At 37.5% G+C, this 22,366-nt stretch overlaps 2 protein-coding genes across 5 annotated transcripts in view; one reads left to right on the forward strand and one right to left on the reverse strand.

The window, feature by feature from the left end:
• LOC139982981 (neuronal acetylcholine receptor subunit alpha-9-II-like) overlaps positions 1-22,366 on the reverse strand; it is a 209,595-nt gene that overhangs the window by 80,960 nt on the left and 106,269 nt on the right. The window lies entirely within an intron of this gene.
• The window catches only part of LOC139982972 (uncharacterized), a 79,923-nt gene that overhangs the window by 5,319 nt on the left and 52,238 nt on the right, over positions 1-22,366 (forward strand). Inside the window, exons 2-4 of the mRNA XM_071996228.1 lie at positions 1,760-1,849; positions 2,013-2,145; positions 5,032-5,103. Coding sequence (XP_071852329.1) covers positions 1,774-1,849; positions 2,013-2,145; positions 5,032-5,103 — 281 coding nt within the window. The 5' untranslated portion in view covers positions 1,760-1,773. The remainder of the gene's footprint in view (positions 1-1,759; positions 1,850-2,012; positions 2,146-5,031; positions 5,104-22,366) is intronic.

Here is a 22,366-nt window from a genome sequence, read left to right on the forward strand (position 1 = left end):
GGATACTTTCACGTAATGAATATTTTAACTGTACGTGTCGTAAGCACGTATAGTAAATCCGGAAGCCAATGTAAATCTTTAAAAATATGTTTGATGTGACAATACTTTTTAGATGATGAAACTATTCACGCAGCGGTATTTTGAAGGCGTTAAAGTTGAGCGATTTCAATATGTGGACGACGTGTATAATTTTCTCAGTGGCTTTACGATTCAAATATTTGTCAATATTACCGATATTTCGAATGTACAAGAGAGATGGTCGGATGACATTTAATATGTGTGCTTCGTTGTCATAGAAGAATAAAAAATTAATACGTTTCTTGCCTAATATACTTTTCAATATGGAACAAAAAAGAAAGTTAAGTATTTAAGTGCATATGATTAAGAACCATCTTGGCTGCAAACAATATTGCTATCATCTTTCAAAATAAGTTTTATGTAATTATTCACCAGCTATTATATTGTAAATTATTAGTCTAACAGATTTTTCAAAATGGAAACGAGAATGAAAGTTGAGTTATTAAGTGCATATGATTCAGAACCCTCTTGGCTACATACAATAGTTGCTAAAAATACTTAATATCCTTTTCATAAGAACTTGTTGACGGTTTGTATAACTTTCACACTTTACCTAGCAGAGTGATCGCTTGAGCTGTGTTACAGTGCATGTATATACAGGAAGAACACAAATAACTCAACCATTTTACTGTTATGTATCTCTGTCTGAAGCATACTCGCCGTGAAGAAAAAGGCGTGAAGTTGGCGAACTAATTCAGTTTTGGGCAGATTAATATTCGTATTCATATGAATAACAGAAAAGAAGAAGACTTCCTGACACGCAATCGTTTTACATCAAATGTATCATATTGTGAGGATTCGCTGTAAGATTTCTCTATGGGGATTCGAGTAGTTTGGATGTAATAAATATGTTTTCATTTGTAATCTCTATAGTTAATATTGTATATATTTCAGCATCCTAGAGGAAGGCAGAATTATAGTCTTTTATATGTCGTAGTTCAAGAAAAGGGTAGAAACGAAGCATTTGTGTGCAATTATCTTTTTGTTGCTATGCCAGTTTCAAGGTTTTGCTAATTAAAATATGCAAAATCTATGGAAATGCGTTTCAAATTGTAATCGATGATAATAATTTAACAATGTTGTTCTTACAACAAATATGCATGCACAGCACACCTTTCAAATCACGTCATCTTCTGTACGGCTACATTGCGTGTAGAATAGTATAGAGGAACGTACGTACAATATTAGCGAGTTACTATTGCTAGTTGGTGTATTAGTCGTCGGGAAATGCATGTGTAATATTAAGAACTTTTATAGGCCTGCCTTATTGTTGCATATTTAGCCAATTTGCTGACGAAAATTTTCATCCTTTTGCTAAATTTTTGTAAGATTCGAGACGTTATTCGCGCAAAATAGGTTTGGTATATGTTTGGAGTAGAGTAAGGATCACAATTAATGGTATTTAAGCGACCCTTTGAGATGGCATCTAAACGCAATATTTCCCTTTAACTCAACCAATATGTATTCTCTTATTGAATATACACAACAGCGTATATGGTTGCATGATGCTCACTTTACTTTACAGTTGTAAAATTGGTTATACATTGTAAACTTGTTGAGTTACCCTCGCATATGAATGTCATCATCTCAACCGTAGCGATAATTGCATAAACAGCATTTTCACAATTTAGCACCTTTACGTTTTCTTGAAGATGTGTGTCTAACATGTTACATGTTACAGATCAGAACAGGAAAATGCTTGCGAGCAGGGTGACTACGTTGATCTGGTTTTGTGTCAGTTTTTATTCAACTTTGATAGCTAACGGGCAAGGTAAGCAACATCCACAAATACTGTTAAGTACTGAAAATGAAGTATTTAGTCACACTTAACATGTGTAGTTAACTTTCTCGCTTTACTTTCAAGTAATTGCATTGGTGCGAATTTTCTGTTGTGTAAGCACAGTATCTCATCCAACCTATTTATCATTTTCTAGATGCATGTGGGGACGAAGGGATTTGCAATTGCTACTCTGAGGAGAAAGAGGCTAGCCTCGTCTTTGTAGTTAACTGCTCATCACTTGGATTAACTCTGCCGCCTTCGAATTTCCCCTCGAAAACAAATATCTTGTGAGTCTGTCTTGAAAGTCCTGAATGATTTGCAACTGTATCATAGTTTTCTGTATGGTTAGTAATGCGAATGGACACTAGGATCCCTGTTTCCATGATTGTACCTTAACATTCCACCATTCATATTGTCAGGAAGACGTGATAACTTACGGTATACATGAATGCCATGTTACATGGGAACATTATCAATTCAGACTGTAATGCCTTCCTTTTGGGGCAATATCTTACGAGTTCTATACGAGTTCTCGGAAAACGAAGAAACTAAACGAACCCACAATTATGTTCAAAGTTAAAAATATCATATTCAACCATCTCCGTTGACGGAGTACATTACATAAGTATTATTAAGTTGTGTATTTTTGTGTGTCGTGACCAGCAAGTCTACTAAGCCTAATGAAACGTAATAGCTGAAGACCAAGAAAAAAATCAAACACAATACATGTGCAATCTTGGAATGACCCAGGCCGGATTGAAGAATATGGATATATTTTTGGACCAAGTCAGTTAAATGTATATTTTACTCTTAAAATTTTCTATATTGATATGATTTATATATAAATTTTCTTCGCCAATAGACACTCAGGAAATTGGAGCAATTATCAGGATTAGCATAACTTTTTCAGGGGACATTCAAAGCACAAAATGTGCATTTAAAAAGAGGAATATAGATTTGGGCTAGTCCTTAAGTGTTTATAACGACAAGTGTGTGTTTTTATGGGGAGGGGATTCAAATTGTCCATTCTAATTTAGGAAAAAGCCTAAGCGTTTACAAGGCGGGGAGTTGCCAGCACTGGGGTCATTGAAGCCGGTTCCCTTGTAGGGGGTCTGTCAGATTGTGAAAGGTTTGTTTCATTTTCTCCTGAATCGAAACAGAGGGGGCAACATTAAAATTGGTGAAATGCAACGCGCTACTCCACTCACATGCACCTGTGGGTGCTGCAACCACATTAACATGTTCCCTCAAAGTGAATTTCAAATAACGAAATGTTAGAAAACGGAATCACTGAAAGTTCTTTTTTGTCTTTCAGCAATGATTATTGGGGTAACTACCCCCTTATCCCACATACCACAAGCTATCACGCCAGCATTATTTTCCAAAATATCCTACAGGTCTGTCATGTAAAGTATTTACCCAGGACAAAACTCGTCTTAAACATAATTTGCGACCGGAGTTAAATGTAAACATATTTGCGAACCTGTTTTAGAAATTATTGCCATTGTTCCTGGACAAGCATAAAAACTAAAGTCAAACATTTGTTTAGTGCAATGCACCCATCTGCATATGTTCGACAACAATTTGCTAACATTTCATTGATTTCATTGGCTGTAGTTAGCTAAGGAACTTTTACAACTTAGTACTCATTGTCCAAAAAGTTTCAAACTCCATGTACCGGGAAGGCTGCCCGCCCAAATTTCCCGAGGACAAGAAATTCGGGCAAAAGTCCTGAAAAAATTCGGGCAGCCTAAGAAGAGAAAAAAAAATATTTGTATATATAAATATGCAGTAGCTTGCCCGAATCTTTTTCAAATGTTTGCCCGACAATTCTGTGAGAGGGTTTATGTTATTTGTTTTGTGACATTAATAGGCCTATTGATTTTCTGTTGTTAGCATCATGTTGCCCGATTTTTTTCGTGTAACACCACCGTTAGCGCAGCTAATCTGGGCTACCACGCTGTTTGCACTATCAAGAATTTGTCTAACTAGTCAACTGTATACCTGGACATCCCCGACATGAGTGTATATAAGAAACGTTTTCTTGTTCATGGATGGTAGGGGGTGCCTACAAGCCTTAAAGTACGGGTTTATCGTATTCTTTGTTATTTTTTATACTTTTTTTGTGAGACAAATTGCAGTCTCACCCGACACAGCGACATTATCCACTGTGTTAAAATAATAAATACGGAAACTAAATAGGAGCTTAAAAAATATACTGTCCTATTTTTCCACTTCAAAGTGATCTTACCATTTTGTTAATCCTCCCTACTAAATCTTATTAAGTAACGTATTCTCGTACATTTGAGTTAACATGATTTTATGTATTTATAGAAAATTAAGATTTATCGTATATGTTATGTTTTTATACAACAATATATACAGCCTACAATATATATTTCTTATATACATAGCTTTTGTTTATTGTAAACTAACCCATGAGATTCGTTAGACTTCTTGTATATTATTATTTTCAGGATAAAGGTAACCCTGCTTTTCTTTTAATTTTCGGGGGGGGGGGGTGGGGGAGGAGTTTGCACCGCTAACACATTCTCATATATCCATTAATATTCGTACCATAAAAAGTAATATCATCCTAACTTTGTTAAAAACCCATCATTTTAGTTCATAATTTGGTTGAAAATTCCTTTCATGGATCTGTCAGCAAATAGCTTGTGGTCTCTCCAAATAACACCTTTTCTAGTCTCGAGAACATCCAAATGATCCAAACGTTGTAAATTTGTGTGTCTTTTCGTTGAAATGAAATCGTTGTGATGTAATGAGCATTTTTAGCCAAATATGATCACTTAAAGTGTACTCTCATTGAACACTATCGAACTAAAGAATTATTTTGATCATGAGGATGCGTTGTCGTTTTAAAGGAATAATTAAATACTGTCTCAGGTTTAGGAAACAAAGTAATATACAAGGCCTGAATACGGAGCCAGTGAAATCACCTACTGTTGTTCCCCCTTTATGAACATTTATATCGTAGATATGTAATTCACTTCATTAAACTGTGTTAATTGCAAGCTCATTGGGGAGTGAAATTATGTAAGCATGTCAAAAATATCATCATTGTGGGTCAACACGTGTTATTAAATACATATTTACACATGTCGTGACTTTCATCCAGTATACTTAATAATTAATGAATCTCAGCTTCTTTTCAGGTTACTTAATGAAAACAACTTGACGGCTCTCCCTGAACCATTATTTTCTGATATGATTTCCTTACAGAATTTGTAAGTTTACATATATTTTCAATTTATTATTAAGAGGCTAGGAAACATTTAGGGTTTCTAGGAACTATTTAAACCTGACTTTTATCCAAGAAAAAAAAACTTTCTGTTCAACATTGATAAATTTACTAGAAATGATATTGCTTTTAATGACGTTTGCATCCGGGTATAAAAATATGGTATATATAAGGGAAAAATCTACGCTATGACTGTCATTGTCTTTAAACCTTCAAAATGGGAGTTAAAAAGGCAAATGCATTGTAATCATACTGCAGATACATAAATTTGAGACAAAAAATAACACAATGAGAAAATTATTCTTTGTTTGTACCAACTTATGTATTTCATGTTATATTTTACCTACATGACCATAAACTGAAATTTAGTACGTTAATTTCTTACATGAATTAAAAGGAAGAAAATTACCTCTTGTCCCTGTACAAAAGTGAATCAGTGAAACAAATACACCCCACAACTGCAAGGGAGTGTCATTTAGCACCAAGAAGAAACACCATTAATGGCTTACAATACAGTTCTGAGGGGCGTACCAATACGCCCCGCTACTGGTTGGAGTGTCATTTAGCACCAAGAAGTAACAACATTTAGTGGCTTACAATACAGTTCTGAGGGGCGTACCAATACGCCCCACTACTGGTTGGAGTGTCATTTAGCAACAAGAAGTTACAAAATTTAGTGGCTTGCAATACAGTTCTAAGGGGCGTACCAATACGCCCCGCTACTGGTTGGAGTGTCATTTAGCACAAAGAAGTAACACCATTAAGGGGCGTACCAATACGCCCCGCTGCTGGTTGGAGTGTCATTTAGCACAAAGAAGTAACAACATTTAGTGGCTTGCAATACAGTTCTTAGGGGCGTACCAATACGCCCCCCGCTAATGGTTGGAGTGTCATTTAGTTCCAAGAAGTACCAACATTTAGTGGCTTACAATACAGTTCTAAGGGGCGTACCAAAACGCCCCGCTACTGATTGGAGTGTCATTTAGCACCAAGAAGTAACAACATTTAGTGGCTTACAATACAGTTCTGAGGGGCGTATCAATACGCCCCACTATTGGTTGGAGTGTCATTTAGCAACAAGAAGTTACAACATTTAGTGGCTTGCAATACAGTTCTAAGGGGCGTACCAATACGCCCCGCTACTGGTTGGAGTGTCATTTAGCACAAAGAAGTAACACCATTAAGGGGCGTACCAATACGCCCCGCTTCTGGTTGGAGTGTCATTTAGCACCAAGAAGTAACAAAATTAAGTGGCTTGCAATACAGTTCTAAGGGGCGTACCAATACGCCCCGCTAATGGTTGGAGTGTCATTTAGTTCCAAGAAGTACCAACATTTAGTGGCTTACAATACAGTTCTAAGGGGCGTACCAATACGCCCCGCTACTGATTGGAGTGTCATTTAGCACCACGAAGTAACAACATTTAGTGGCTTACAATACAGTTCTGGGGGCGTACCAATACGCCCGCTACTGGTTGGAGTGTCATTTAGCACCACGAAGTGACAAAATTTAGTGGCTTGCAAAACAGTTCTGAGAGGTGTACCAAAACGCCCCGCTAATGGTTGGAGTGTCATTTAGCACCAAGAAGTTACACCATTAGTTCTGAAATAACATAATAACACCATTAGGTGGCTAAGAATGCAGTTCTGAAGTCCGTACCGATACACCCCCTACTGCTCGGAGTGTCATTTAGCAATAAGAAATTACATCATTAATAACAACAATAAGTGGCTTACAATGCAGTTCTGAAGGATGTACTATTCAGACCCTCAGATTGCTCTAATGGGCATACTGATACCCCTACTAATAATTTTATACCAAAAAAGTACAATAATAAGAGAAGTCACTGTAACCTTACCCAACCCTCCCACCCCCCCCCCCCCCCATTTTTATTTCACACACACTTAAAACAAGCATTTTAGGATTTGCAGAGTAGAAGACCATGTGGCTGTTCCAGTGTTGCCACTTCCTAAAGATGAACACATATACCCTACAAGACAATTAACCTCCCTGTTGTCCCCAAATGACCTTTGACCTTCACCAAACTCAATACGCTTCTTTTAATCAGTGCTATACACATTTTTTTCATCCTCTGTGATCTAGGATCATCCCTAGCAACAATAGGCACAGTAAGTTCTGTGCCATCATCCCATCAAAGTTTCCTTGCAATGGTTTTCCTCTTGAACGCAATGGCCAGACCAAACAGACTCAGTGTGAGCATTGCTGTGTCATCTTCAGAAAAAAAGAGAGAAATAAAACTTTATTCTACACTGACAGTCTAACCATTTTATTTATTTTTTTATCTGTTGCATTGATAGTAAAAAAACAAATGAACAAAGACTGCAAATGTTTTTTTTTTTTATATGATAAGTTAGCAGGACTATACTGTCATATGATTGCAGTGCTATCACTCTGCTGTCCTCTACAATCTGATTAATACTATGACAGAGGTCACATGTCTGCCTGTATTAGTAGCCTACATGTTGTTCCCATTATACAAGTGAAGATTCCATTTGAATGTAATGTGTCCCCTTGGAGTAATATTGAATTAAAACATTGAATTTAATTTGATGTGACATTTGACCTATGTTTCTGGGGGGTCTGCTAGACATAGACTTTAACCCTAAAACACCTTCATACCAAGTTTTAAGAAAATCAACACAGCCATTTAAGAGGACTGTTTCACATAAAATTGGACACCCCACACAGACAACTTTTACCTCTCCCTCAGTCAAACACTTCCGGTGACCATGCAATACCCCACAATGAATGACCCCTATTGGGAAAACTAACCACTGCCATGGCAACTGTTGCGTAATACTGTTAATGGTCCAACTGGCAAAGGAACTACAATATTGTACCTAATCCTCCCTATGAGAGTGATTAGATAACAATTATTTGAAAATTCACATACTGTAAGAGAGCGATTCTGTGTGCACAACACAAAGTTATGTGTTATGTGTAGACAAGGACTTTCCATACACACTTTCAATGTCTTAATGCATAGGTCATTGCAACCTGAATATACAATATGGAGGAATGAGATGAATAACTGCTCGGCAGAAATTCTTCTATAGCAAGAGCCCAAGGGCACTGTGGTTCCTTGCTTGGGGTATATGACAATACACATAATATTATCAAGCAAGATTGGGCTCAAATAGTCCAAGTAATTGTGGTCCTACATGTTCCCATAAAGTAACCAACACTATAGACAACACTTTTGTGATCACAAAATGTGATCAGATTTTTGATCAAAAGACACTTTTGAGATCTAAATATGGCGTCGGAAATGTAAGAAATATAAGAGACCTACAAGCGTGTCAACAGATATGATAACATTGGTGACCTCAGATGACATGACCTTTAAGTTTTAAAATGTTCCACCACCCCATTCACAACTTGTCCCAAAATATCAACCATTTCACACCTTGGCATTGAGATTTAATTGCATTAAATGTCAAAAAAATTAACTTTGAACTTGTATACATAACTTCACACACAAAGGTCACCCGGAGGTCAACCAATTGACATTTTTGATCGATGAGACCTAAATAGAGCATGACTGTAAAAATTCAAACATTTTTCTTTGCCCATTTTCTCCCCCCCCCCCCAAAAATACTACTTTTTTAACATTAGCTGACCTTTGGTGACGTTGGATCACATGACCATTAAGTTTGAAAATATTCCCCTATACCATTTGCAACTTGTCCAAAAAAATCAACCTTGTAACACCTTGGCACTGGGAGTTATTGCATTAAATGTCTGAAAATTAACTTTGACCTCATATAACTTCGCACACGAAGGTCACACGGGGGTCAACCCATTGACATTTATGATCAGAAGGTACCTTTAACATCTGAAAATAGCATCGAAACTGTAAAATTCCACAAAACACGAAAAGGTCACAGAGGTCAAATTGAGGTCAAGGGTCACCCAGATGCGATTTGACAAATGGATTACATTGAAGCAACTCCCAAACCTAACGGACAATTTGTTCCCAAGTTATCGCAAAAATACTAGTTTTTTATCATAAATTGACCTTTGGTGACCTTGTATCACATGACCGTTAGGTTTAAAAATATTCCTCTATACCATTTGCAACTACTCCAAAAATATCAAGCTTGTCACACCTTGGAACTGGGAGTTATTGCATTAAATGTCTGAAAATTAACTTTGACCTCATATAACTTCGCACACGAAGGTCACACGGGGGTCAACCCATTGACATTTATGATCAGAAGGTACCTTTAACATCTGAAAATAGCATCGAAACTGTAAAAATCCACAAAACACGAAAAGGTCACCAGAGGTCAAATTGAGGTCAAGGGTCACCCAGATGCGGGTCGACAATTGGATTACATTGAAGCAACTCCCAACCCTAACGGACAATTTGTTTTCAAGTTATCGCAAAAATACTACTTTTTTTATCATTAATTGACCTTTGGTGACCTCGGATCACATAACCAGTAAGTTTGAAAATACTCCCCTATACCATTTGCAACTTGTCTCAAAATATCAACTGTGTAACACCTTGGTACTGGGAGTTATTACACTAAATGTCTGAAAATTAACTTTGACCTCATATAACTTAACATACAAAGGTCACCTTGGGTCAACTTATTGACATTTTTGATTGATGAGACCTAAATTAGAGCATCAAACTATACAAATTCAAACATTTTTTTCTTTGCCCATTTGCTATCCCCAAAATACTAGTTTTTTAACATTAATTGACCTTTGGTGACCTCGTATCACATGACCGTTAAGTTTGAAAATATTCCCCTATACCATTTGCAACTTGTCCAAAAATATCAACCATGTCACACCTTGGAACTGGGAGTTATTGCATTAAATGTCTGAAAATTAACTTTGACCTCGTATAACTTCGCACACGAAGGTTACACGGGTGTCAACCAATTGACATTTTTGATCGGAAGGTACCTTTGAGATCCAAATCTAGCATCAAAACCAAACATTTTCTTTTTTGCTCGTTTCCTCCCAAAATAAGCACATTTTTTTCTAATGTGACCTTTGACCTTTTGACCTTGGTTTCAGGTGTAGTTTAATCTCCTGATTCCAAAAAACAAAACGACAAGTCTGTACAACCATCCTAACTCCGACCGAAAAACTTTGACCCCATATAACCTCGCATATAAAGGTCACACGGGGTCAACCTGATGACATTTATGATCAGAAGGTACCTTTGACATCTGAAAATAGCATCAAAACTGTAAAAATCCCCAAAAACATGTAAAGGTCACCAGAGGTCAAATTGAGGTCAAGGGTCACCCAGATGCGGGTCAACAAAAGGATAACATTGAATCAACTCCCAACCCTAACAGACATTTTGTTTTCAAGTTATCACAAACATACTAGTTTTTTATCATTAATTGACCTTTGGTGACCTCGGATCACATGACCGTTAAGTTTGAAAATGCTCCCCTAACCAGTTCACAACTTGTCCCAAAATATCAATCTTGTCACACATTGGCACTGGGAGTTATTGCAGGTTTAATATTTTCGGTTTTTTGACCATAACTGACCTTTGGTGACCTTTGTGGGCACCAAAAACAATAGGGCACACCTTCTCCATATGGCGGATCTATAGTCCAAGTTTGGCCTCAATCCAACTTTCCCTTATTGAGATAGAGCGTACCCAAGCAAGCGTCACAGATGCACACACACAGACACACAGAGACACAAACACACACGCCAACCTGACTGCATAGGTTCCTTTTGCTAAAGCAAGGAACCAAAAACAACATTCATAGTAGTCACCTTTACCTCAATGCTCATCTGATGCCTGGTTTCCCCTATTTTGATGTGCTTGTTTGCTAACCAAAGTTTTGTATCTTTACATTCTTGTCTGGATTGTGGATGCCACCAATAACTTCATAATGGTATCCATTTGCCTGAAAGAAAAATTTGTTACAAAATGTGAAAATGAATATATCAGTAACTTAAGTCAAAGTAGCGTAATGTCAGACTTTTGTCCTCAAAGATCAGGTGTAATTGACATGCAAACAGAAAGCCACAGGGCTTAGTGATTCCTTTGCCTATTGTTATTGTAGGGCATTGGAGGGGAGAGTTCTACTGAGTACACGGGATCCACAGTGAAATGAAAAAAAATCTCTTGCAACTATTAGCAAAGGAGAACTAAATGTGTACTCAAAGATATGGTGTGGACAACCCTGAGTTATCATGTTTTCAAAGGTTTTTAATATTATGATGTGTGTAGGAATCCACATGTCAAGTAAAAGATCTGTTCATGTTGTTCTTCTTGTCTAGGGCTAATATTGCCATGTGCATGGTGAGGTACCATGTTTAAGAAGTTTTTCAGACTGAAATTAACTGACCTTGAGTGACCTTGACCGAAACAGCCAAAAAAATAGAAGACAAATGCTTAATTCCTATCAAATTTGAAATTTACCAAAACTTCACTTCTTCAGCTAGAAAAGTTGTCAGTTGTTGACCACTAGTCAGGGTTTTTGTTGAGAAATGAAGTAGATGGGTCAAGTTGAAAAGTAGGCGGGACTGTCTGTACGCGGACATGGGGGAGGGGTCTAACCCTCCCCCTCCCCTTTGCCGGAAAATTGCAATTTAAAAAGTCTCTAGATGCAAAATGGTGCAATATACAGTTGTTTGGTCAATGATATTGCCCCCTCCCAATCACCCCTTTCTTCTGTCCTATTTTTCTTTTTTTCTCCTGAATTTTTTTATTAACACTCGGGTCATGGAGCCTAGGGAGGTAGCTACTGAACCGAACTTAGCAAGGGTTTGACGCACTTGCTGCATTAAATGAAGTGCCATCATAACAAAATGATAATAGGTCTACGGTACCTACAAAGTGAGTAGGATTTTACTGCCAAAAAATACCCAACTAGGTCTGTGATAGAATTTAGTATTTATATAGTATTTATTTCTCTCGATTTTTTTCGTCTAATTTTTTTTTTTAATTTTAATTTTTTTTTTTAATTTTAATTTTTTTTTTTTTTTTACTGAGCGTTGCAAAGTAGCCGGGTCCTGTACGTGCAGTAAGCGAGTCATTTGCCCCGGGTCCCGGCTACTAACGAAAACCCTGCTATTGACCTCAAATGACCTTGACTTCTCCCACACACTATCAGCTGAGTATTTACTAAGAGTGTCTTCATACTGAGCATTAACTTCATGCAAGCTGTACTTAGTGAGATATGTCTTCAGAATTTAACTAAAATTGACCTCAAATGACATTTGACCTCAAAAAAAGTTAACATTATAGATGGCAAGTATTCAATCAGAGGAACAAATTTGACATTCTATGTAGCTTTATTCTTTGAGTTAGCTCATTCACAAAGTTTTCAGGTTTAGACCATTGGTTATCTCATATGACCTTTGGCCCCTCCCAAAGCAATAACAGTGAAGAATTTACTAAGGTGGTAGATACCGAATACATTCTTCTAATTGTTCAAAGTGTGAACTTTATGTAAGCTGTACATGGTGAGATAACCTGTTAACAAAGTTTCAGATTTTTAGGTGGTGTGGATCTCAAACAATTTTTGACGTACTAAGTAACAGCAAGTGGTAAGAACTCGGTTGAGGGATAAGCATACTAATTTCACTTAACCTTTACTTCAGTAAGGTCATTTATAGGGTTTTTTTACGGTTGACCACTGGCAATTAAATAACAATTGCAGCTGAGAATTTGCTAAGGGGTAGCTTTCTACCAAGTATGAACTTCATGCATATTGCACTTGTTGAATTATCAAAGTTTTCAAAATTTGAGCTAAGGCATCTCTCTCTCACATATGCACACACAAGCAGTCACTGCTGCATGGGTTTTGATAAACAATTATGAAGCACTCCATTATAAAAATCACTTTATAATCAAGTGCTGATTACTCACCGTGGGTTCTGAAAAATTCTCCAAGTTTTCCAAAGTTGTTGCTATAACAGTCAGTGGTTGATATTGTGGTTGTTAAAATCTGACATAGCCTCTTTTAGTTTGGTGAGAAATTACACATTCACTTCTCTCAACTTCCAACCAACTTCTAGATTTTCTATGTCAATATTTGCAACACCTGTGGAGAAGTAAAAACGATGGTAAGTAAATTTCTGCAAAGCTAACATCAACTGACAGGGAAATGCCACACTGTAGGTATGCAAAAGGTTTTCCGTAAACTCTGTAAAGCTAAAAATACTATTCAAACCAAATGTACACAGTGACTATAATGATTGTTAAAGTATGTTGAGAAGCAATGTTCAATTAATGAACACATTATTAATGGGGTTCTGACCCCTCCCCGATAACACTCAAATAAAAACTGATACTTCTATTGATGTTGTAAATTTCTGGTGAAAAGTCAACAGTTGAGGCAGTTCTTAATGGGCATGCAGTAGGAGGCATACAGATGGCTCAGTATGAAGGAGACTGCACAGAAACTGGTGTAAAATGAATTTAACAGCTGCCTACTGTCCGTTTAGTTGTGGGCTGCTGAATATTACTCATACAGTATGCGGGCCCACCATGGTAGCCACAGGAAGACATTTTGACTAACAAAAGGCCAAAAATAGATTGCTGAAAATGGAAGATGATTGTTTTAGCATCTATGACAAACTTTGATCAATGTTTTTTCGTGTTGAAAATTAACGCTTATTCAAATTCTCTTCAATTTTTTTTTTGTTTAGTAAATTGGTGAACCAAAAAGTTTTTTTTTTTTCCCTTTGTTTTTTTGGTGGGCCAGATTAGATTGTCTGGCATGCTCAATCTGGCTAGTAGGGGCCCCCTGTTCTAAAACCACAACAGTTCCAATTCCTGAGGCAGTATATTGTACTGCTACCGTACCTGACAGCTTCTAAGGGTTCTCACCTAAGAATGCTGCATTGACTTCCTTCTTGATGAATTCTAAAGGGCTGACAACTGGCTGATCCTTATTACTCTTCCTCTTTTTGTGAAGCACAGGTAACTTGTGCTGAGCCTTTCTTTTCTCTTTACTTCCTGATGTTGAAGGTCTGTTTTAAAGTGGAAAAGAGCAGTTAGTAAACCTGAATATGATAATATGCTAGTGTCCTTTGACTCCTTGGACTCCAATATATCAACCCCAATCTTGGCCCAATGTCTGACCCAGAGGGGAGAAGGGGTACACATGAGGCTTTCACCCCCATGAAATTGAAGACTGTAAGCATTTTACTGCACTGGTGCATGTCAGTCTCTGAAGCAATAATATTCCTTGTTACTATATTATATTGATTCAAAACTAATTATATAGTTGCCATAACATTTTAGGATTTTGGAGTAGCCGACAACAGGAACGAAATTAGGGTTTAGGAGCACTTCACGTTTTAACAATGTTGATATGTTAACACTATCCTGGCTTCACTGATTAAATAGGCTTACGGCCTAGCTCTTGCTAAGTTGGAGTTGGACGTGACAATGTTATTTTCTACGAAATTTTAACAGATTTGTAGGTGCAAACAACAAAAACACACGTTTTTGTTTTAAATGAAAGCTGAAGGTTAAGGAACGTGAAGCATCAATCGAATTAATCAAATAGCTGCACGAAATTAGGACTCACCTTTGATGTTGTGACCTAGCCTACACAGACTTCAGTCTAGAAATAGTGTGCACGCTACCTAGGGCCTAAGTTAGAGCCCGTAGAGGCCCCTTTTCTTCTAAGTTCTATTTGAGGCGTATTACAACGAACCGAACTTGTCAAAAAATTGGCAAAATCGCTTGGTCAATAACTTCCTGGGCTCCTGCCTTTAATTGTACCGTAAATTGTCGAGAGGAATAATAAATTTAAAATGCCGGTATATCCTAGTCATTGAATCAACTTGAAGTAGGCCTAACGTTTAATACTAACTCGCATCATGTAGTGTACTTCACTTTTTCACCTTTGACCCTCAAGTTTTCTGTCAAATTCACGTACGTACATAATATAAGCTTAAGGAGGTAGCACTTGTATGTTACTACGCGACTGTGGTCGCCGTTTTCTTGTTCGTCGGAAACTATCACAGAAACAGATTGTAGTAGTAGAAACCGTCAGGAGTGTCACTCGTTGACTTGTTAAATGGCTGTCAGCGTTGCTTGTTATTGCACTTGCTTCAAGTAGCATTTTTTCACTCACAATCAAGTCAGAATTGATTGAAATATCTTTTCTAATCAGTTTGGGTTGTAGACAAGCCACACTACATAACACCGACGGTTTTTTTCTTGAAAGTCAGTCTAGAGCAATGTATAGGGTGTTCATTATGTGTTTGCATGAACAACTTAAAAATAGTAATACACAAAATATGACGACAGATCATGAAGAAGTTCGAATTCAATGTATAACGTTAAATGCTTGTCTACACTGCGGTTGGACACCTGCAATCACAAATAAGTTACGCTTGGCAGTTACATTAGCACACTGCGGTTCAAGCGTCCTTTGACTCGAGTCAGAGAACAATAGTATTCACTGTTGATGTCAGTTCTGCATGAAGATAAAAAACACTGATAATGTGCATTCTGACAGTTAACCCACCACAATGGAGGTTATAGGTCGGCTAATTACGCGGTGACTTGATTCGGGTTTTCAAGAATGGTATGGTTTTAGACATTTTATCCTTCACTGACCTTGTTTTCAGGTTTGCCAAGCAGAATTACCAGAGATCAATGTCTTAAACTACAGAAGTTATAAGTACCATATATTTGTCAAAACTCCTTTTTATACTCAGAGGGTTATGGAATAATTTGTCTGAGAAAGTTGTACTTGCAAGTAGTGTACGAACATGGGAAGTATCACTTCCTTGGTAAGAATGGCTTTGGGTGTTCATTTAGAATATTTGAGAACAAATGGAGAGTGAATGCTTCCAGGAAAGTACTTTTTGACAAGGGCGTAGGAACCGGGGGACTTGGGGGCGCCAGCCCCCAGTGAAAAATATGGGGGGGAAGTATCATTCCGCCCCCCGCTCCGCAAGTCAGAAAACCCCTTTTTCATTTCCAAATGAGAAAAAAATCTCATTTGGAGCATCAAATTGCATTTAAGGCCAGGTGAAAATGCAAAATTCTTTACAAAATGGAGTGGGAGTTGAAGTGTGCTATAATGCACCAAATTGCATCTGAGGCCACCTGGAAATGCAAAAAAAATCCAAAGGGGAGAGGGACACCCCCTCCCCTTAGACCCCTCCCCCAGGCTGGCCATCAGTCTTCAGACCCCCCCCCCCACTCAAAAGTACCTTCCTACGCCACTGAGAGCTATGGTAACATCAACTACATATTATGCTGATGGAATGTACTTACAAGTATTTCAAGTTTGTTAAGTTTTCGAAGATGTTGGAAGAAAGTGACTGGAGTTGGTTGTGGTCCAATCGCCTGCAACAAAGAAAGAGAAAGCAAATTATTTATATCTGTAATGCAAACGTAAAGCGACCTCAAACATGTTATTACTCCATTTGAAGCGATTGACTGTGCACCTTTGATTTGGCATTCTATATATGATCTAGGAGTTGTTCTTAACACACCCACCGGTTTTGTTAAGACACATACAGAGGCGGTAGAAGCGAGGAGGGGAGGGGGTGCACAAGGAGGACGTTACCCTCAAAAGTGCACCCTTATTGTAAAAAAGACTCAATTTGTTGAAAAATTAAATATTATTGTTGTTAAAAAAAATGTCTAAATCTATGAATGACCTTTTGTTGACAAACATTCAAATACAGGATTTCGCAGTATGAACGCACAAAATGAATTACTTTGTTTGAGGTAACTTTATGCTTTGGTATGTTGGACCGTTCTGCGACTGAGTAAAATAACATTAGCTTCTAGCAACGGGATTGCGAATTGAATCACGTCACGGAAATGAGTAATACTTCCTTATATTTGATATGTAATAATAAATAGATATGTGAGAATTGCAAAGCTGTATCCGGCTTACAAGGAATGCAGCCAAATATTTGACAATTCAAGGGAGATAGTTTAGGGATTATACAGAAACGAAATATCAGAAGAAAAAACAACAACAACTAAGTATAGCCGCTGATGAAGCTCCAGAAGGACATGTCTAGGTTTGTTACTGGTTTGATGTAGCTCTGCAATTGCATTGACCACTTTGCCTCTAAAGGAAGATCCTAATTGATTTAAAAGTCAAACTCTTTATATTTTGTGGACCCGTATAGGCCTCTTTATCTCCACTGTTCCTATAAGTATTTTTGTATATTTAGTTTGTTAACATACGTATTACTTACAAAGTTTCCAGGTTAGGTAAACGTGCAAACACATCAGGGGAAAGAACACGCAGCTTATTAGTTTGTTGTTCACTGCAAGAAAGGTAAACTATGAGATGAATTCACAACAGGATGTGCCTTGCTTTCTAACATAAACACATAAACATGCATATGATTGCTCTAAAGAAATGTATCTGAAAATTGTCTGTATTTCCTCAAAGCGAAATGGTACACAAATCAGTGTTCTTCATAAAAGCAATTATAATGATATTAATATAATATAAATAAATTTAATAGCCAGTATCCGTTTTTGGTTCACTTGGATAAATAAGGAAAGTGTAAAAAGGTTTATAAAACTATAACAATGTTTAAAAATTGCACGATGTGCAACTTTTAATGACATTTCATGAACTGTCAAATGTGTTCGGAAAATATATGAAATACATTGCTTATGACAGTATCTGCATTGCATTTCAAACTTTAACGAGAATGTATATAAGCCATAGTGACTAATCAACAAGCACAGACAAGTTAACGATTGCACTATTGAAAGATTTATCGTATTTTCATGAATTAACATAATCATTAATTTACTTACGCTGTGCGTGCTTCAGTGGCGTAGCCAGACTTTTTCATCTGGGGGGGGGGGCAAAGGGAGGGGGCGAAGGGTCTGATTGGTGGGGCAGGCTAAGCTAGTACAAAAGACATACCAAACAGTTTGCATGACAAACTGTGGCAAATCGGGTATTGTGTCAGCAACGTAGGGCACAGATGGTCACTCTAGTTAGCTGACGTTTTATGTTATTTCCACATAGGTATTATTAACGATAAAACAGATCACTGAAAAAGTCATCGATAGTTCTCTTTAAAAATCTGAATAGACTATGCTCTTTCTGTCAGTATTCAAAGATGATCAGCATGATATCTGACTGGCCTGGGAGTGTAACCACCCCCCCCCCTTCCCCAATCAACAAAAGATGTTATCATTCCCCCTTCGGGCCCTTCTTTTGCACTGTCTAGGGCTCACTCAAACAGTTTAGCGAAGGTTAATTCGCTTATTCTGATGACTGTCTGCGACGAATTCGTCCAAATTGATCCCCTCGGACAGTTCCCTTTCGATATGTAAAACTCCGAGATCACTAAGGCGAGTGTCTGACATTGTGTTCCGCAGATAGGTTTTGACGAGTTTCAATGTTGAGAAGCTGCGCTCGCATCCAGCATTCAATACCGGAATCGAAATGGCAATTTTACAAAGGCGTAACAGCTCTGCAAAGACATCATTATATGGCTCCAGAAACGATGTCAGCGACAGAAGGTTGGGTGGTGGCGTCTCTCCCGTGTTAGCGAACTAGCGCTGGAGGAGTCTCTGTGCTTGCGGAACCTCGTGTTTGAGGTCTTCCATGCTCGCATCGAAAACTTGGCCAAACTGTTCGACGCTTTCCATCGAGAGGAAATTCTGATATACTCTCTGGATTCAGTGATTGGATCCCTCTCATGATCTGGCAGTTTTCTGTGGAGAAGCGCTTGTTCATTTCCGCAAGGGCGTAGGAACCGGGGGCTGGGGGGGCCCCAGCTCCCCCAGTGAAAAATGTGGAGGGGCGGAAGTATCATTCGGCCCCCCCCCCCGCTTCGCAAGTCAGAAAACCCCTTTTTCATTTCCAAATGAGAAAAAAATCTCATTTGGAGCACCAAATTGCATCTAAGGCCTGGTGAAAATACAAAATTAAGTTTACAAAATGGATTAGGTGTTGAAGTGTGCTTTATTGCACCAAATTGCATCTGATGCTACCTGGAAATGCAAAAAATTCCAAAGGGGAGGGGGACACCCCCTCTCCTTAGACCCCTACCTCAGGCCGGCCATCAGTCTTCAGCCCCCCCCCCCCCACTCAAAAGTACCTTCCTACGCCACTGCTTTTTGAAAACGCCTAGCAATTTTAGCGTGCTATGATTTGGGGCGATTGGCTATGCACTTTCAATTTATTTTAAAAGCATACCCATATACATGCAAGAACCAAAAACTCCACTTGGTTATTCTTAACACAAAATATATTTCATTATACGGAAATAAGTCCAAAAATTTTCCTCACCTTAATGCTGTTTGGGATCGGCGGTATATTTCGAATATTCATGTAATTGTTGACAAGGGCTCTTTGGTTCCAAAAGTAGACTTCGGACAAGTCCGAAAAAAGAAAAATCTTGAGTCTTCCTCTGCCACACACCAATTTCTTGGTCTTGTCATTTTATAAAATTATTATTTAGGCGTTTCGAACTTTTTCGCAACTTCGGCTCTACGATTTTGCGTTTGGTGCATCCGTACATGAGCAGTCTAACCTTGTCAGGGTACAAATACGTTGGTGGTCTGAACAACTCCCTGGTCTAACAAACGTATACGTATGTGTATGCAACTACGACAGTGAAAATTTACGATATCAAATAATAGTGCGGATGTTTGTTGTAGAAAAAAGACAACAAAGTCTGGTTGAACATCTCCACGTTTGCGGTCAACATCGAGAGGGCCGATGAAAGATGATATTACGTAATCATTCCTATCACGTTGCGTTCTCTCACACAGGAAATGAAGGTTAACGTTTTTTAAGTTGACGACATGCCATGGCCTTAGCCTTTAATTAGAACTATAGTTGTAAATAAAGAAAACAGTGTGTTTGGCGAACCTACCAGTATGTGTATGCATGGAGGTCAAAAACAGGTAAAAAAAAAAAGGTAAAATGGAGGTAAAAAACAGTTGAACCTCCATGGAGGTAAAAACAGTTTTCCCTCCATTGTGTATGCATGTGTGCATGCGTGAGTGTATGTATGTATGCAATGCATGTACGTGTATAGGTATGGATGGGTGGGAATAACAAATAAGCTGCATTAATAATATATGATGCATTTCATTGAAAATAAGGCTGCAGATATATATATATATATATATATTTATATTTATATATATATATATACAAAAATATATATTTATATATACATATATATATATACTTATATATAAATATATATATGTGTATGTATATTATTATTATTATTATTATTATTATTATTATTATTATTATTATTATTATTATTATTATTATTATTATTATTATTATTATTTTTATTATTATCATTATTATTATTATTATAGAAAACCAGAGAAATAAGATATGACTCATAATTGAAAAATAAGGAGTAAAGTTTTAGAAAATATATTAGAATTTCGGTCACCTTGGGGCCTTCGTTAGCAATACTTGGCAGTCGAATGAAAAGTACAAAATATACTAACACAATGAAAGTATGACGCTAGATAAGTGTAAGTTGCATTGATGGAATTAAAACCAAATAAACCATGACTATACAGGAAGCGGATGAATGAGCAAAGAACGGATAACATGTTTGTAGAACTGATAGTTGTTAAGGCACTTAAGGGGTCCCAAGTCTTTGTCGAGGCCGGTGACTTAATACGAAGATCCAATCGATTTTTTTACGTTTACGTTCAGTAGCGAGCCTGAAGTTGGGGGGGGGGGGGAATGCAGTTGCTGAAATTCCAACTTGATGGGTTTTGGAGCCAGAAAATTCCGACTGCTGCCTTGTACCCCCCACCCGCACTACTCGTGAACGATACGGTCAGTGTAAGTCAGACATCCCATCTTTCGCGACTGCAATTTTGTTCCGAATTTTTTGCGGTACATTTGTAGCACTGGCCCTCACTTCACAAACTTATTATTCACTCTGGTAAAGCGGGTAAGCAACTGAGTTGAGTTATCTGCTTGATAGGCTACATAGACTACTAACTACAAAAGCTATGTTAATGTAACAAAGGGGAAAACCTTTTTTTCAACAAATTATATTCGACGACATAGTGAATTACCCCAAAATACAGTGCTTTTTCCTAGCGCGCTTAATATTTTTTCTTGGGGGGGGGGGGCTATTTATCACTCACATGATTTTTTTTTTAAATTGTTCACTTCATTCCAACTGAGCATTGGGAATGAAATGAATACTTAAACATTTTGCAGAAAAATGTTGAGTTGACGACTGATACGATAAGTTATCAATTAAACATTTTGCAGAAATTTTTCAATTGCTCCATTGGAATGAAGTGAACAATTGAACATTTTGCCAAAAAATGTCCAATTGACGAGATAAGATATGTTGTCAAATTAGACATTTTGCAGAAAATTTTTCAATTGCTCAGATGGAATGAAGTGAACAACTGAACACTTTGCAGCAAAATGTCCAATTCACGAGATATGATAAGTTGTCAATTAAACATTTTGTAGAAAATTGTTCAATTGCTCAGTTAAAGCAACTAAGCAATCCAAATTTTCTTTTATTTTTTGTAAGATTTTATCTTGTTATCTAAACAATTTACTGAAAAATTTCACCCTATGGGGCAAAGTTTTTCTCATGTTGATGGCACTTTAAAGCTTCCGTAGATAAGCATTGAGCGTTTTTATCGTATACGTTGTACAGTAGTTTTATTAGGCGTTTTTTTTTTACAGTATTCAAAATCACACGAAGTTTTGTATGGTGGAGTATAAAGATCGCGAGATGCAATTTCTAAATTTGACAAGGAAAACGTGGTAAATATGACTGATTAAAGGTCAATTTTGACCGAAAATTGTAGGTCACTCACAAATTACAAGAATATATGAAATTAGAGTGCGACAGTCGGAAAAATTAGAGTGAGACAGTCGGAAATTCGGACTGTCGCACTCAAATTTTCCAACTATCATCAGTTTTACAAAGATTAGGGGTGGGGTGTGAGACACCCCCACCCCTCTAGCGACGTCCCTGAGTGTACGTATACACACGGCACGTCGAATAATACACGGGCGAAACTCGCAGTGTCCTGCATTACCATTGAACTTCTGAGTTCGTATATTTTTCAAGAAACCGACACGGATACATACGACAACGTATACCAATATGTAAATGTCTCTCAAGATCGGTATGTCATAGGCACCTAGATGACTGAATTTCCCAGTGAGGTAAAATTCCTCCTAGATGGTAATCAAACGGTTTAAGAATTTTACCCAAAGGTGACCATATTTTAATATGGAGCATATATGGGGCCA

The sequence above is a fragment of the Apostichopus japonicus genome, chromosome 16, assembly GCF_037975245.1.
Source record: "Apostichopus japonicus isolate 1M-3 chromosome 16, ASM3797524v1, whole genome shotgun sequence".
In the NCBI taxonomy this organism is placed as follows: Eukaryota; Metazoa; Echinodermata; class Holothuroidea; order Aspidochirotida; family Stichopodidae; genus Apostichopus; species Apostichopus japonicus.